The sequence below is a fragment of the Acanthochromis polyacanthus genome, chromosome 15, assembly GCF_021347895.1.
Source record: "Acanthochromis polyacanthus isolate Apoly-LR-REF ecotype Palm Island chromosome 15, KAUST_Apoly_ChrSc, whole genome shotgun sequence".
Classification (NCBI taxonomy): domain Eukaryota; kingdom Metazoa; phylum Chordata; class Actinopteri; family Pomacentridae; genus Acanthochromis; species Acanthochromis polyacanthus.
In genome coordinates this window covers 18,717,507-18,733,753 of record NC_067127.1, presented here as the reverse complement: position 1 = coordinate 18,733,753, position 16,247 = coordinate 18,717,507, and the positions used below count along the sequence as shown (strand labels likewise).

At 39.1% G+C, this 16,247-nt stretch overlaps 2 protein-coding genes across 2 annotated transcripts; one reads left to right on the top strand and one right to left on the bottom strand.

Annotated features, from left to right (window-relative positions):
• Window positions 1–389: 389 nt before the first annotated feature.
• On the bottom strand, window positions 390–6,611 carry sirt1 (sirtuin 1). The gene is made up of 9 exons (XM_022196294.2): window positions 6,201–6,611; window positions 5,611–5,733; window positions 5,248–5,483; window positions 4,983–5,135; window positions 4,392–4,539; window positions 4,218–4,297; window positions 2,785–2,968; window positions 2,134–2,661; window positions 390–1,880 (listed from the first exon to the last, which is right to left on the bottom strand). The coding sequence occupies exons 1-9, from the start codon at window positions 6,544–6,546 to the stop codon at window positions 1,591–1,593; spliced, it is 2,088 nt and encodes a 695-aa protein (XP_022051986.2). The 5' UTR covers window positions 6,547–6,611; the 3' UTR covers window positions 390–1,590.
• A 333-nt stretch (window positions 6,612–6,944) lies between these two features.
• Window positions 6,945–15,360, top strand: dnajc12 (DnaJ (Hsp40) homolog, subfamily C, member 12). The gene is made up of 5 exons (XM_022196295.2): window positions 6,945–7,397; window positions 8,812–8,890; window positions 9,185–9,324; window positions 9,412–9,550; window positions 14,308–15,360. The coding sequence occupies exons 1-5, from the start codon at window positions 7,320–7,322 to the stop codon at window positions 14,388–14,390; spliced, it is 519 nt and encodes a 172-aa protein (XP_022051987.1). The 5' UTR covers window positions 6,945–7,319; the 3' UTR covers window positions 14,391–15,360.
• The last annotated feature ends 887 nt before the right edge of the window (window positions 15,361–16,247 follow it).

The following is a 16,247-nucleotide window of genomic DNA, read 5'->3' as shown; positions in this document are numbered from 1 at the left end:
TGTCCTCTTGTATTGCAATTTCTAGATTCGCAGTCGTCTTGGTTATGGTAATCCTAGGAGCTTCAATAGAAATCAACTGGACTTCTCTCGTAGGTTCTTAAATACTTTTCATCTCTCATCCAGGAGGCTTCTTCAGAACTGTAAATTATTTCCTCCAATGCTGCCAACTAAGGTCACATTCTGATATATTATACAGTGCTGCTATTAGACATTTTTTTCATATAGTAGTATAAATTTTAAATTTCGACTCGTTCTTATTTTAAGTTCAGATAGGATTGAGGAACGTGCAGTTTGAACCCATATACACTAGGTAGCGCACTGTTCCCCATCTTATTGAAGATACTAATGTAACACCTGTCAGATTTGTTTGAAATAACAGAAATGAGTGGTCAGAGTTTTGCATTTTCTTTTCTTTACTGAGAACCCCAGGAGAGATAACAACTATAATGATGTAAAAATTCCTTATTTCCTTAAACCGTAAACAAAACATTACCTTGCAAATGGCATGTGAATTATGTCGGTGTAGACATGTATCCAACACATTGGCTCAAATATGTCCATATACCAACACTATATCTTTACAGGCATCTTTTCTCCTCTATGAAAAGTGGCATGGGCAACAAAACCAGTTTTATAAGAAAGAGAAAAAGTGCCAGTCTCAATGTGAATATATTCCTAAGGCTTAATATTACAACTCAACCTTTGTACAGATAAAAACTATCATCTACCCTTTGATGAGTATGTCTCACAGAGTACAAAAATAAGAAGCTTGACCGTAAAAAGTAGCTGCCACATGTCAGAAGGAACACCTTGTCAATAATTATATTTTTTTCCAAAGATTTAAATGACAGGTTAAACATACAAAGCTTATGACAACGTAGGAGCGTGTTGATAAAGTGTTCTTTGGTCTAAAATGAAAGATTACCATTTTCTTTTCCCACCACATACCCTCGAGATAAGGCAGAGCTGAACTTTCTATATTGCAAATTAGACAATATGTTCAAGTAAACCATCTGAAGATTTATGTATGTGTCTGAAACTCATAGTACCCACTATTTATCAGGCAGTAGGCTTACATATTTACATGTTTCCCAATGGTAACATGAATCAACTGTAAAACTTAGCATTAAACCACAGCTGACAACACACTACGGACTGAGATTAACATTTGAAATATTTGCTTGTAATGCAATTTAGAATTTAAAGCTTAATCTAGTGCTGCATTTGCGAGACGACAGAGCGTAAACTAAGTTTCATCAAACGGAAATGCAACATTACATGAGCACATGGAAAGAAATCCTTAAAAAAAAAAAAAAAAAAAAAAGGAAAATCATACAACTACTGCATTCTGTTTAGTAAGTAGTATACAGTATGTAGTTTCAGACACAATGCATGTGACCAAACGGTGTACAAAAAGAAAAACAAGGGGAAAAAACCTGCTGCATATTCACACAAAGTTGTCACACAGTTTCAACTTTATGGAAAATAATAGTAAGGATGATGAATCAAAAATATATGAAACATATACATATATATATATATATATATATAAAAAGACAATTAGTGCTTTGTCGACTGGGTACTGTATATTTAAAGGTGTGTGGTGCTCTCAGTCTGTTCAGAAGTATTGTCTATCTGCACACTCGATGTGGCCTCGTCAGCTGAAGTGTGCTGTAATGTGTCTCTGAGGCATGTCTCCACATCTGCTGCTGGTGTGGCAGCGTCCTCCGGCTCGCTGTCATCTTCCACACCTTCGCCGCTGCATTCTGATTCGTCACTCTCACTCCCACAGGAGCTTGATGTCTCATCTTCAGAGTCAGAGTAAACCTCTGCTCCATGGAAGATATAGTGATTTGGTGCTTGAAACAGGTATTGGCCTGCTGTGGGAAACAATACAGAACATTTTAATGTATCATTGTGTCTCTGTCTTCTGCCTCTAAGTGAATGAGATGAATTAGACGCATTACTATATGGGTTAAAAAAATGCTGAGCAAAAGTACAGTGGGATAACACATTACAATTTGTGTTTAAACATACCTGACATTTTACTTTAAAACCCCTAAAAATATATCTAAATTCACATGTGAATCGTAGAAAACACAATTTCTTTCTTTACCATGGTCTAAAGCTTACCCTCAAGACGTTTACTAATTGGACTTCTGTTGATTCGACTCATCCAGCATCGTCTACGAAATTCAAGGTTGGAGGTTTGGTTCTTTAGTTCTGCTGCCTCCTCTTTTGGTGTGCCCTCTGCTGGTAACTCTGAAGATTCAGCAGTCTCCTCACTTGGATGCTGAACATTTGGACAAGGCTCTTGAGGTGTGACATTACTATCAGCAGTCTCTGTGACATTCAGACTATCTGTCTCCTCTGAAGGCGTAGTTACTGAGTCTGTACTGTGCTGCTTCTGCTCCTCCTGAGCCGCATCGCCGGAAGCAGGCAAGGCCTCGCTTGGTGGCTGTTCTGGTAACCGAGGGGGTTTCTCTGTGATCTCAGTGAGTCTTACAGTGTTGTAGCAGAGCTGCTCAAAGTCTCCACCCAATCGATGACAGAGCTCATTGACAATGACATCACAGTCCCCAAGGAGCTCCACGTCAAAGTTGAGATGAGGCAGCTGCTCCCTATTGATCAGGACCTGAGGCACATCATGAGGAATGGAGTCTAAATAAAAACAAAACGAAACAGTTACATACTGTGTGTCTGGATTTAATGCAAACAAAAGTATACTGGTTATTTTATGTGTCCTACAGAGACTACAAATCTATTCATCTGAGTAAACCATACTTGGGATGAGGGCAACTGGTCGGACTTTAAGTGAAGAGCCAATGACAATCAAGAGGTCCACCTCATCTTTATCCTGCTTCATGGCTCTGTGGAACAGTTCTGGAAGATTCTCGCCAAAAAAGACGATGTCTGGTTTCATGATAGCCAGGGGAATATCTGGACACCTCAAACAACGTGGGACAACCTGCAGGATCAATTCATTTTATTAGCACTTCAAGAAAATATTGTGATAACGAATGCTATGCCATTTATTTTAGCAAGGGTTGAATGTCCCTAAAATCAACAATACTAGCCAGTATTCTGAAAGGAGGTACCTGTGCTACACTGATTTACTTCAACAATAGACTGACAGTCGTACACTGACAGATGGTGCAAAATCTCTGGGAAAAGATATTAATTTAACATACTTTTATTTTCTCTCCATCAATTGCAGTTAAAGTTTCGAGTGGAGCTGAAAACCCCATGTCACATTTAGAATGCGTTAATGGCTCAAAACGTTTTTTTTTTTTATTATTATTAACAAATCTCACTTAAGCATTATTCACAGTATGTCAGAGGATTAACACACTTTTCAATACTCGTCTAAAAATCACTGGTACCGGTTGATGCTTTCAATAAGGTTATAATTCTTGTATATTTATACAACACTGATCATGTACTTTATGCCTGACCAAAATGATGTACTTGTCAGCATAAAAATAAAGAACCAGAGAATGCATATTACATACTTTAAAAAGAGTGTGCATACACAGTGTAGGGGTTACCGAATGTTTTTTGTTCGGTGAGAAACTGAACAAAAAGTAATGCTGAGCTTTGACAGCATTACTTTTTGTCTCTGCCAAAAGTCTTGTACTTAACTGTCTCTTTGCCTTAGCAGTAAATCTTGTTAATCTAAACTTGAATATCCTCACTAGCATCTCAGCACTTGTGTGACTTTATACAACCCATACCCATTTTTCATTTCACACCTTTTGGACTTCTCATAGCAGGCAAAGAATCACAGGTGACATTAACAGGGCAATGTTTAAGCATTTTTTGTAGATGTTTCACCAGTGTTTGAAAAGCAAAAACATCTGCTGTGAAAAGGGCAGAAATCAACTATAGTTTTTGCAGTCTGTATCAAGTTTGCAAGCAATATCTCGCACACAAAACATTTCTAACAGAAAATGTAAACATAATTCTCCTCGGAACCTGCAGGATCCTTCATGGGAAGCCACAATTTTCATGTAACATCACAATCTGAAATGATGGATGTTGTTTATTTTGGACAAGACACACTGTTGTGCATTTTCTAAGCACTGCTGCAGGTAGTGATGGACTGTATAATAGGCTTATGGAGCTGCTGGATTTTTTTAAAAACATTTGTTGGAGGACTTCGATGATGTTATGCATGTAAATTTATCATCTTGGACCAGGTTGTAATGGATAAATACCTGGTTAAAGATGTCTTCCCTTATAGCCTCACAATCCACTTTGTGTTTACAGACGAGACAGGAGGCGGTTGCAAACGACCCTGAAATAAAACAAATATTAATGACTTTTCCCATTTTCAGAACTGAATAAAAAAATAAAAGAAGCAAGAATCATCTGTTAGATGTGTTGCTCACCGTGACACTGGATAATCCGCCGAACTCCAGACACTTGTTCTAATGTATCAATGTTTTGTGTGTAATTGCGCAGCAGTTTTCCCTGCTTATCCAGCATAGATATAAATCTGTGACAGGGTGAAGGTTGGAACTGACCAGGGTAGATTTCCTGTTACAAAGACAATATATTCAGTACTTGCAAAGAAAAGCCAAACTTTACTATTATCATGCACGTTATCATTCTAATTGCTTTTCTGGATCGTTAATTCAAAACACTTCTTAACTCATTTTAAAAACTTTGTTAATGTTTAAAGCCTGAATAAGCTTAATCTCAAAACACAAATGGAACCTGTTTATGCCTGTTTCACAGTTAAACATTATGACAGCAGCTGAATGTCGAATTGTTGAATGAATGTGCTATACTGTATCTATGCATATGTTATTACTAGTGCCTTACAAAAAATTACATTTACGAAAATGCATAACTTTAAGATTATTATCTTATACTGTATACCATACATCACAAACTTATTTGGAGGCAATTCAATATTATTTTAATGTCATAACTTTGAATAAAAATAACAGATCAGCAAGAAGACACCATGAACAAACCTTCGCAAACTTGAAAAAAGGTCTAGGATCCCGTCTGAAGTATTCAATATCAAACATAGCTTGAGGATCTGGAAGATCAGGGAAATCAACAGCAAGTCGGGCGTAAATTCCATCTCTGGAGCGAAAATCTGGTATTCCACATGAAACAGACACCTGTGGGGAAAAAAAACATTCAAGCTTTGTGGTTTAATTACGCAAACACTACTAAATCAAACACATTGCAGTTAGAATAGTCCAACTGTTCTACATAACTTTAGATACCTACCCCAGCACCAGTCAGTACAAGGATCCTTTTACTTTCATGGAGTAGCCTGACCACATCTTCTAAGGTGTTTATATCCTTCCGCTTCTTTCTTTTTGGAGGCTCTGAGATGTTGATGATGATCTGCCACAAAGTCATGTCATCCAAGTCTGGTGGGAGTACCGTCTCAGGCAGCAGGTCCCTCAGGATGGTCCTTGGATCTGTCTCTCTGATGTGTTGCTGGATGAAACTGTAGGAACCTGAGCAAGAATAAGACATCTCATCATGACTTGTTTTCTAAAATGTACATGTGGTGTCACTACGGATCGTTCTAATGTAGTTTGATGCATGGTTCATGGCAAATGCTACTCAGATTCGCCTACTTACCTATCTGTGGTTGAGGAGCCCAGTCGCTGGAGCTTGCGTGTGAGGATCTGTCATCTTCCTCGTTGATGTGGTCCGGGGTGACAGCCAGACCGTTGGTGGGAAGATCGTCGTGTCCAAGAAAATCTGAGCACAGACATTTTGAAAATTAACAAGTAAAACTACATATAAAGAGGTGCGATCTCCTTTAACGACCATGACCAGCTTTAATCAATATCCACCGGCACAAATTCTGTACACTAACGTGAGTTACAGTGAATGCTACCGACAGGAAGACATTAACCGGCTAACCAATGCTAAGTTGCTATCGAAGTTTGGTGCCGTGAGAAACTAAAGTTAACTGACCGGGTAGCTGACAGTTTTCTCTTTCCTTCCAGCGTTAATTAAACAAACCTTAATGAAAAAGTTGTCGTCTTCAGAGGTCCACAGCTCTCAACACCCACGAACTGTTACTGTATTTGATGTTAGCAAACTAACTTATTTTCAGTTTCAAATTAAGCTAAGAAGCCGGTTAAGTTGGTAAAGCAAACACTGCCGACTTTAAACCCCGGTAAAAACTTAAAGCGTTGTTAAATGTCCCTCTCTTTTCATACCTGCATTTTCTTCAGTTGCACCAAAGACGTTGCTGCCGTCTAGTTTCCCAACTGGTTTATGCGGCTCGGAAACCAGCAGTCCCAGTCCATTGTTGTCTCCGCCTAGCGCCGCTGGGGCCTGCTCTACCGCCATCACCGGCTTCGCTTCCTTCTCCGCTGGCTGCGCACAATTCACCGCCGCCTCGCAGCTCTCTGTTACCGTGGAGACGCAGGAGAACTGGTCTGCCTCGGTCGCTTTGAACCCATAGTTAGTCATCGGACTGATTTTCGACCTTTTCGCGGCAGGTTCGTCCATATCGAAGGCGCCTGAAAAGGCCGTTCCGACACTGCTCTCTCCGTCCGCCATCTTCAGCCCGCAGAGCCGCTGAGCAGATCCTTCCTCCCGGACAGCTGGCTCATTTGCATCGCGCACGTGACTCGTTCTCCACCAGTAGTCACGCGGGGAACGTCCCCCTGTGACGTCGATGACATAAAACCATAACAAAATGATGCTGCGTTCAAACGCTATCCGGAAAAACAACCTTCAAAGGGAAACGCTCACAAGAGGATTGCACTGAACTGATAATAACTCTTTCGATTACAGAATGCAAGTCATATTAACACAATACATAACTTCTGTGTTGCAAATCTCAGTTGGACTTTTAATCATGGCATAATTTCCAGATATATGTTTTTCCTCTTTCTGTTTAACATGGACGCCATTTGCCTTGTAGCGCTATTGACAAAATCATGCATTTCTCACAATGTAATTTACAATGTTTCCTATTTCTCAATGTTACCTTTTGCTTTTGTTTGGTTCCCCCATGTAGAAACGTGCTCAGCAAAACTTTTGTCTAGAGACCCTTGAATGCAGCATGCGTCATATGTTGGAAAGGGCAGCTGAAATATTCTCACAACTCAAAGAGAGATCCTCATTGACAATTTTAACCAGATGGCAGTGTTTTCAGTCTTAAACTGACGCGAGAAGACAACAGTCAGATAAACGTGGAGGATTCAGTCAGTGAGTGATCCACAGAGGAGATCATCAGCAACCCTTGAACTGAACAGCTGTGATCTGAGGCAGCAGCCTTCACGTCGCTCCGTTAAAAGAAACCATACGTGTTTCTCTGACAGGTTTTTATGGAGGCTGTTTTGAGCTGCAAACCGGAGGACCTGGAGGATTACTACGGGCTGTTAGGATGTGATGAACTGTCATCGGTGAGTTGTGGCCAGAGGGCTTCAGGCGCAGACTATTTGCTGGATAACATAACAGACAGTTGTGAGGATCTACAAACTACAACATGTTGATTTAAGAGTTGAGGAGTAGAATTATCATCAAATATTGAATGTACGCCAACCATCAGCAACCCGTGCGGTGTTTATAAATATGAGCTTCAGAGATTAGTCAGAACCAACAGAAACCTGTTGATACTTCTCCAAAAACTAGTCGTGTGTCATTCAGTGTCTGTGCATGATGGGCAGCATTTTATGTGGCTACAACAAGTAGACATACATGTATCTGAAGCTGTCTTATGAATATCTTAGGATATTTAGTGATCTGAAAATAGTCAAATCTAATAGAACAGAAATGAAAAAATATTTTTAAAAAACGCCTTCATATAAAGATCAGCTTTGAGAAGACACTTTTAACATGATGCTGACATCTATGACTGAGTTGACCTGTGGGGGGAAAACAGTTATCATCCATAACAGCTGCTTTAAAAAAAGAACTCAAATCCTATTTTACATATTTTCAGTGAAGTCTATTTGTGGATGAAAAACACTGATCAGTGTAACCTGAAGTTTTTTCTTTCACCTTGAGGCAGAAGATTAAGATCTGATAAGTTATTTATTTTAAATTAGTATGTTATGGTTCTTTAGGGCTGAATGTCCTCCTCATCAGTTTATCTATCTCTTCACATAAACTGTTTAAAGGGTTGGTCACCCAGACTATTCAGGAAAATACTATAAAGAAGAAAATGAGCCTCTGTAACCTATGTGATATAGCGATCTTACTCTAGCTGGTAGTATTAGTCAGTAGTTCTCAATAGTTTTTTGAACAAGGTCTTTACATATATTTTTACTGGAACTCATTGTACAATAGATTAATTCCAAGGCGCACATTTTGGTTTCGTGACCCTATGCTCGCTTTTCTATTGAGTTGGATCATGGGCTTGGCATAGAAGTGGGACGGCATCTTTGCAGAGAACAGTGTCTCACATTTTATATTCATTTTGCTGTTGGAATAACTTGAAAATGGTGCAATTTTCAGGTTAGAATCGGCTTCCAGGCTGGACTTCATGTTTCTAGATTTAACAACACTAACCTTAGCATTACAATCCAATAAAAGCAACATCCAGGATGGTAACATGAACACATATATCAGCTGTGAGGTTGTTTTTTTTTTAAATGATAATTGCCATGCAGGCAAAGAATAACACTAGGCGACACTGAGAAATTGACTGTAGCTGAAAGCCTCAAACACACTGATCATTATCATTTTTAAGAGAAAATAGAACCTTCACAAAATCTATATATTTTCTTTGTATTGTATGTTGAATTTGTTTGATACAATCTTAGTCAAATATCTATATAATATTTCTTTCTATATTTTTTGACCTTTTGCTTTCAGACTGAACAGATTCTTAATGAATACAAGATCCGAGCCTTGGCATGTCATCCAGACAAGCACTTGGACAACCCAAGAGCAGGTAAATACAGTATATAGACATCTGCTATGCAAGAATCACATTTCATTGACACTATAAAAACCCAGAAGTGTTATTTGACGTAAACGCTAATCAATTTTTAATTTTTATTGCCTTTTATTCTTAATTTTCTTACTTATCCAACAAAGAGTTAATGTCTCTTTCTGATGTCTTGACTTCAAAGCAAATCATGGTAATGGGAAGCTGCATACATAGAAAAGATTATTTATTTCTCCTTGTTCTGTCAGCAGAATATTCTATGTTCGACCCTGATATTTTCTCTTTTTTTTCTGGCAGTGGCAGATTTCCAAAAGCTGCAGGAAGCCAAAGAAGTTTTATGCAATGAAGCCAAAAGAAAAAACTATGACCTTTGGAAAAGGAGCGGCGTCACTATTCCATTTAATGACTGGCAAGCCTTGAATGATTCTGTAAAAACTGTATGCAATGTTTTTACTTTGCTTTTTTTTTGTGAAAAAAAACTGTGTAATATCTGTGACCTAAAAAGGCTGGTGATCTGTTTGCAGTCAATGCACTGGGCTGTGAGAAATAAGAAGGAACCCATGTTGGAGGCCTCCAAACCAGAAGCTCCAGTCGCCTCACAAGCTGGGGACTGTGAGCAAGACGCAGCAGGGATCTCTTCATGTGAAGATGTGCCATCCTCAAGTAAGTGACATTTAAGAATGGTCTCAGTGTTTCTATAAAAAACTATAGAGAACATTATCATTTAAAGGAGGATGCTTCTGAACCGCAACACACAAAAAATGAATACAAATGATAGAAAGAAGTGGTCAGTAATTGCACATAAATACTGTCTTTCAGTAGTTACATTGCAATCCTTATTTTTCTCACTTGAAAAATTTAAAATGTGAGTTTTTTACATCTTTTGTTGACATGATCAGGGTGTATTTTTGCTTCAAAGTTCACAGCAGAGACAGGATAATCAGAGGAGCACTCCAGGTTACTACAGAAAGAAAACCTCAGGCTGCTCAAGCCCTCTTTTGGTGTGACATAAAGGTCAGAATATTGAAATAAGGACACTTTGGCGCTCATATTAAAGAAGGACTGGACACCCACCCAATTTCTGTGGAGTGTTGCATTTTGCACTTCAAAGCTTCCACTTTAATGCTCTGACGTTTGAGAACAGGACCACAGGTCGCTGGCGCTTGTCTTTATTCATTTCATGTAGTTTTTAGCATCAGGCCACGAGGCCGCAGGTGTATCTGCTGATCTTTGCACACGTTTTCATTTTCATTCATTCATTTAATCAACCTTTATGAGATGTCAGGATATCATTGAAGGCATTTCCTCCTTCACTTAAAACACACAAGTGAACACAGTTAAAAGCAGTTAAATTCAAGAGCTAAGTTGTATGTGATCATGGTTTTAAACTGGCTTATGGACAGATATGTGTCAAGTTTTAATATCATTTGTAAAGTGTACAGTTGTGAATGAAAGTTTGCATACACTTGTAAAGATCCTGTTTATCAGTGCAGTCTTGCGCTTCCGATGACTATTACAACTCTGAATTTGAATATAATGGAATCTTTGAAACCCATGAGTCTTTTCACAATAAATCACGCATTTAAGTACTTTGATAGATTTACTATAGGTCCTCAGGAAATATAACAAAGTTGGATGGAAAAATATACATACAGCAGCTTGAATTATTAGTTTTAGTGATGTAGAAAGTCATGTTGATCAGATTTTCTTCTCAGCATGGCCTCTTCATTTCTTGTGAGTTATTACAATTGACCACAGCTGGGGACTCCTCTGAAACAATTTAAAAAGGTCCCGCTTGATACACTCATTGGACTCAGCCACAAACACTACATTCTGAGGCGTTGAGCACAGATCTGATGATTCGAGGAGGCCTTAAATCCCAAGAACACCATACATACCATCAAGCATGGTGGTGGCAGTATGATGCTCTGGGGCTGTTTTGGTGCCAGTAGAACTGTTCTTTAAACAAAGTTAATTAAATTATGAAGAATGGGAATTATCTCCACATTCATCAGGAGAATCTAAAATCATTACTCAGAAGGATGCAGTTGGGTGTTCCAACAAAGCAATGAACCCAAACAGAAGAAGACAATATCAGGCTCGAATTAAGGTTTTAAGTCCCCCCAATGTCCTGACTTACACCCCATCGAGAACCTGTGGACTGCAATGAAAAACAGGTATGTGTCAGAAAGCCAACAAATTTAGTCTAACATTACCAATTCTGTCAAGAGGAGTGGTCAAAGGTACAACCAGAAGCTTGTAGATGGCTACCAAAACTACCTAGTTGGAATTAAAAAAGGCCAGGGTAAATTGAACTAAATATTAGCATTGTTTAATGTACATTTTTGTCTGGGTAGATTCTATAATATTTCCAGAAGACCTATAAGAAATCTGTTAAATACACTGCTCAAAAAAAAAAATTAAAGGAACACTTTGAAAATACAACATATTTCAATACGGGGGGAAAACAAACAGGATATTAGCATTGATATGGACTGGATAATGTGTTAGGAATGAAAAGTGCCACATTGTTTGATGGAAATGAATATTATCAACCCCCCATGAGGGCTAAATTCAAGACACCCCAAAATCAAAGTGAAAAACTGATGTGGCAGGCTATTCCATCTTGCTGAAATTCCTTGGCAGCAACTCAAAATGATATTCAGTAGTTTGTATGGCCTCCATGTGCTTGTATGCATGACTGACGATGCCGGGACAAGCTCTGAATGAGACGACAGATGGTGTCCTGGGGTATCTCCTCCCAGAACTGGATCAGGCCATCACTGAGCTCCTGGACAGTCTGAGGAGCAACCTGATGGTGTCGGATGGAACAAAACATAATGTTCCAAAGGTGTTCTATTGGATTCAGGTCAGGTGAGCGTGGGGGCCAGCTAATGGTATCAGTTCCTTCATCCTCCAGGAACTGCATGAGTTCTCTTACCACATAAGACTGGGCATTGTCGTGCACCAGAAGGAATCCAGGACCACTGCACCAATGTAGGGTCTGACAATGGATCCAAGGATTTCATCCTGATACATAAAGGCAGTCAGAATGCCGTTGTCCAGCCTGTAGAGGTCTGTGCGTCCCTCCATGGATATGCCTCCCCACACAATCACTGACCCACCACCAAACCGGTCATGCTGAACAATGTTACAGGCAGCATAACGTTCTCCATGGCTTCTCCAGACCCTTTCATGCCTGTCACATGTGCTCAGGGTGAACCTGCTCTCATCTGTGAAAAGCACAGGGCACCAGTGGTCGACTTGCAAATTCCTGTGTTGCCAGCCGAGCTCCACGGTGCCAGTCAGTGAGCACAGCAGGCACTAGAGGACGCTGGGCCCTCAGACCACTCTCATTAAATCTCTTTCTGATTGTTTGATCAGAGACATTCACACCAGTGGTCTGCTGGAGGTCATTTTGTAGAGCTATTGCAGTGCTCATCCTGTTCCTCCTTGCACAAAGGAGCAGATACCTGTCCTGCTGATGGGTTGAGGACCTTCTACAGTCCTGTCAAGCTCTCCCAGACTAACTGCCTGTCTCCTGGAATCTCCTCCACACGCTTGAGAATGTGCTGGGAGACACAGCAAACCTTCTGGCAATGGCATGTATTGATGTGCCATCCTGTAGGGTCCAGGTATCGCCTCATGCTACCAGAAGTGACTCTGACCCTAGCCAAATGCAAAACTAGTGAAAAACAGTCAGAAAACATGAGGAAGGAAAAAAATGTCAGTGGCCTTCACCTGTAAACTCATTCCTGTTTTGGGGTTTGTCTCATTGTTACCCCTCTAGTGCATCTGTTGTTAATTTCATGAACACCAAAGCAGCTGAAACTGACTAAAAAGCCCCTCAGTTACTTACTTGACCAGATTAGTATCCCACATGTTTCACTGATTTGATGCAATACTTAGATTAAAAAGTGTTCCTTTAATTTTTTTGAGCAGTGTATATTAACCAGGGCATACATTTTTTTGTTTGTGACATTTATGAGTTTCAATGATTCCATCATAGAAAATTCTGAATTACAGGAGTCAATGGAGGGCTGCACAGTGCAGTAGTGGTTAGCACTTTTGCCTTGCAGCAAGAAGATCCCCGGTTCAAATCCCGGCCAGGGATCTTTCTGCATGGAGTTTGCATGTTCTCCCTGTGCATGCGTGGGTTTTCTCTGCGCACTCCGGCTTCCTCCCACAGTCCAAAAATATGCTGAGGTTAATTAATTGACTCTAAATTGCCCGTAGGTGTGAATGTGAGTGTGCTTGTTTGTCTGTATATGCAGCCCTGTGACAGACTGGCGACCTGTCCAGGGTGTCCCCTGCCTTCGCTCGAGTCACCTGGGATAGGCTCCAGCACCCCCCCGTGACCCTAGTGAGGATAAAGCGGTGTATAGAGAATGGATGGATGGATGGATGGATAGAGGAGTCAATGGAAACTCAAGCCAACCATGATAAACATGGTGTTTACAAGCATATGTAAACTGTTGTTCATGACAGGAAGTGTGTGCTGCACAAGAACTAAAAGCAATTTCCCAAGATTAATGTCTGAATTCAGGACTTCAAGCAACAAGAAGATCACCTGAACGGGAGAAATAATGACTATAGAAGCCATAAAATAAAGAAGTAGTATACGACAGCAAGTTGCCATTTAGGGCTTTATAGTTAAACAGAAACCAGATGTACTGATAAGCAGAACAGCCGATAAATCTTAGGCTGGAGTGATGAACTGAATCTAAGGGTTTAAAAGTGGAGGCAGATGCATGTCTATAGATAACATCACCATAATCCAAAACAGACAAGAAGACTGCCTCAATTATCCGCTTCCTACTGTGCATAGTTAACTTTGTTTACCCGCAGTCTCACCAGAAAATTGAAAGCTCCCTGTGGTTGGCCTCTGTTTCAACCTCCTGTCTGGAAATATTAGAAGTGATTCTCCAACAAAAGCTCTGACAAGGACCTTGAGCACTGATAAATGTGGAAAGTCAGTCTTAATTCCATTGACAGATGCTTGTACGTCAGCATTGCTTTAAGCTGCATCACGGTTCCGGTTGGAAAGCTTTTGATGTGAAGCAGCAACAATTGATACTGACACAACAGTATCACTACGACTGTACTACACAATCATTTACTGTAAATCATGAACAAACCTTAAGTCACTGATTGTGATGCTGTTGTAGGAAAAGAGCTTTACGTTATCCAGGAAGCATGACTTCATAGGATCAAAAGCATCATAGACAGTTAATCTTATGGCACATTTAGTATGTTATCGTTAGTGTTATCATTTAAGCTACATGTCTCTTACCTACTGTACTGTTTCTTCTTGCATTCACTGTTTGCTCTCTGTTCGCATCATAGAATACTGTATGCGTTGTTTATGTAGAAATAAATCCTATAAAATGAACTGACTTTTTCTTTTAATCATTTCTCAGGTGATTACTGCCATCGACGTTTCCGTTTTGCTGCTGACTCACCATCTAGCCTGCTGCAGAAGTTCAGAAATTATGAAATATAAATACACTCTGAAAATCATTTTGCTTAAGTGTCTGTGTATTGCTGTTGTCATGTATACACTTGGGTCCTTGTTAAAGGTGGAGTCTGTGATTCAGGAGAAAGATCTCGCATATCAACGCCTTTCCCCTGTCCTGTGCACGAGGACAAACTTGCACTAGCTCAGTCGTGCACAGGCTTGGATGGAATAGTGTTGTGTGGATCAGTAACACTAACACAGAATGAACAGTTGGTGGTCAATGAAGAGATATTCACCAAATCTGTCAAAAAATGTGCTGAATTAGTATCACTGACTCAGCCTGTAACTGTAGCAGCAATTTTTGTGTGTCTGTCATGTAATTCGTCTGAATCTCGTGGAAATAGTGAGCCGTTGTGGATGTGTCTGTTGCAAGTGTGAAAAACTAAGGTCTGTGAATAATTTATGATGCTGTTACTCTTGCTTTGCAGTGTTGTGTTCATGCCCACTACTGCACATGGATAAAGACATGATTATGCGTGATTCTGGAGGACCTTTAATGCTGTAATGTGTTTTTCTGTGTTGCTGATGTTGGGAAAATAAAATTGAAACATGCCATGTTCACTATTTTGATTTTGTTTTGTATTTAATACTATGCCATGCTGATTCTTTACATTGGACCATTGTTTTTCATTTTGCACAGATGTGATGGAGTTATATCAGAAGTAATTCAAACCATCCAGTCAATCGACAAACACATTTTGTTGTGTGGAAATAACCAATTATTTCTTTTACTTTGAATACAACTTGCATTGTGATTCACAATATAAGGTTGCATGTTTTAAGTAATTATTATTTGAAATCAACTGTTTCACCTTAATGGCAGATGCCATATTGTTTAACCACAACAAACTTTTGCTGTAACTGTTTGCTATTAACTGTTACCAAATTTTATTTACCAAATCATGTGAAATGCAGACATTGTTCCAAATGTTTAAATAAAGCATACCAGTGAAAATGGCTGACTGATTTCCTCACCAAACACAACAAACAAACAGCTACAACTGTAACTATTGTCTATGTGTTAGACCAGGGGTGTCAATCATGTGGCCCGTGTAAGAAGAGGTTCCAATCAGGCCTGTATGATGACTTTGTAAAGTGTAAATATTTGAAGACATGTACTTGCAAATTTGCAAAACTAGAAATTTTAAATACTGTAATTCTTAGACAATGACAAAAAGTTTGGATCATTAAGTAAAATGCCATAATGCTCATTGTTCTTTTGTGATTTTGAGTCTCATTTTTGTTGTTTTTTTGTCTGACTTTGACTTTGTCTGACTTTTTGTCTCGTGTTCTTGTCATTTTGTGTTTCTTTTTTGTCTTGCTCATGTTTTTTGTCTCATTTTTGTCATATTGTGTTTTGCTTTATTCATTATTTTGTGTATTGTTTTTGTCGCTTTGTTTCACATTTTTGTTATTTTTTGCCTTGTTTTGTGTTGTTTGCCCATTTTTTGTCACTTTGTAACTTTTTTGTCTAGTTTTTTGTCTCTTTTGTTTCATGTCATTAGTCTAGCTTTTTGTCGTTTTGTTTCTCCCTTTGTTTTGTGTCTCATTTTTGTAATATTTTGTCTTGTTTTGGTTGTTTTGCCTTTTTTAAAGTAAAATGCTATATCATTCTGGTGCTTATGATATAGATATGTCATAAGATACCTTTGACTAAATATTTTATGCCTTTATAGAAACTCTGATAAGAGTGATCTGTAAGTTGTGATATACAAATTATAAAAATGTTGAAATTGAATTTATTTTTCTTAATAAATTTCAGGTTGTTCATGATGTTTTGTAGAAAGATAGTTCCTTAAATACCAACATTTTGAGAATGTACGTTTTTGCACTAAAACAAAG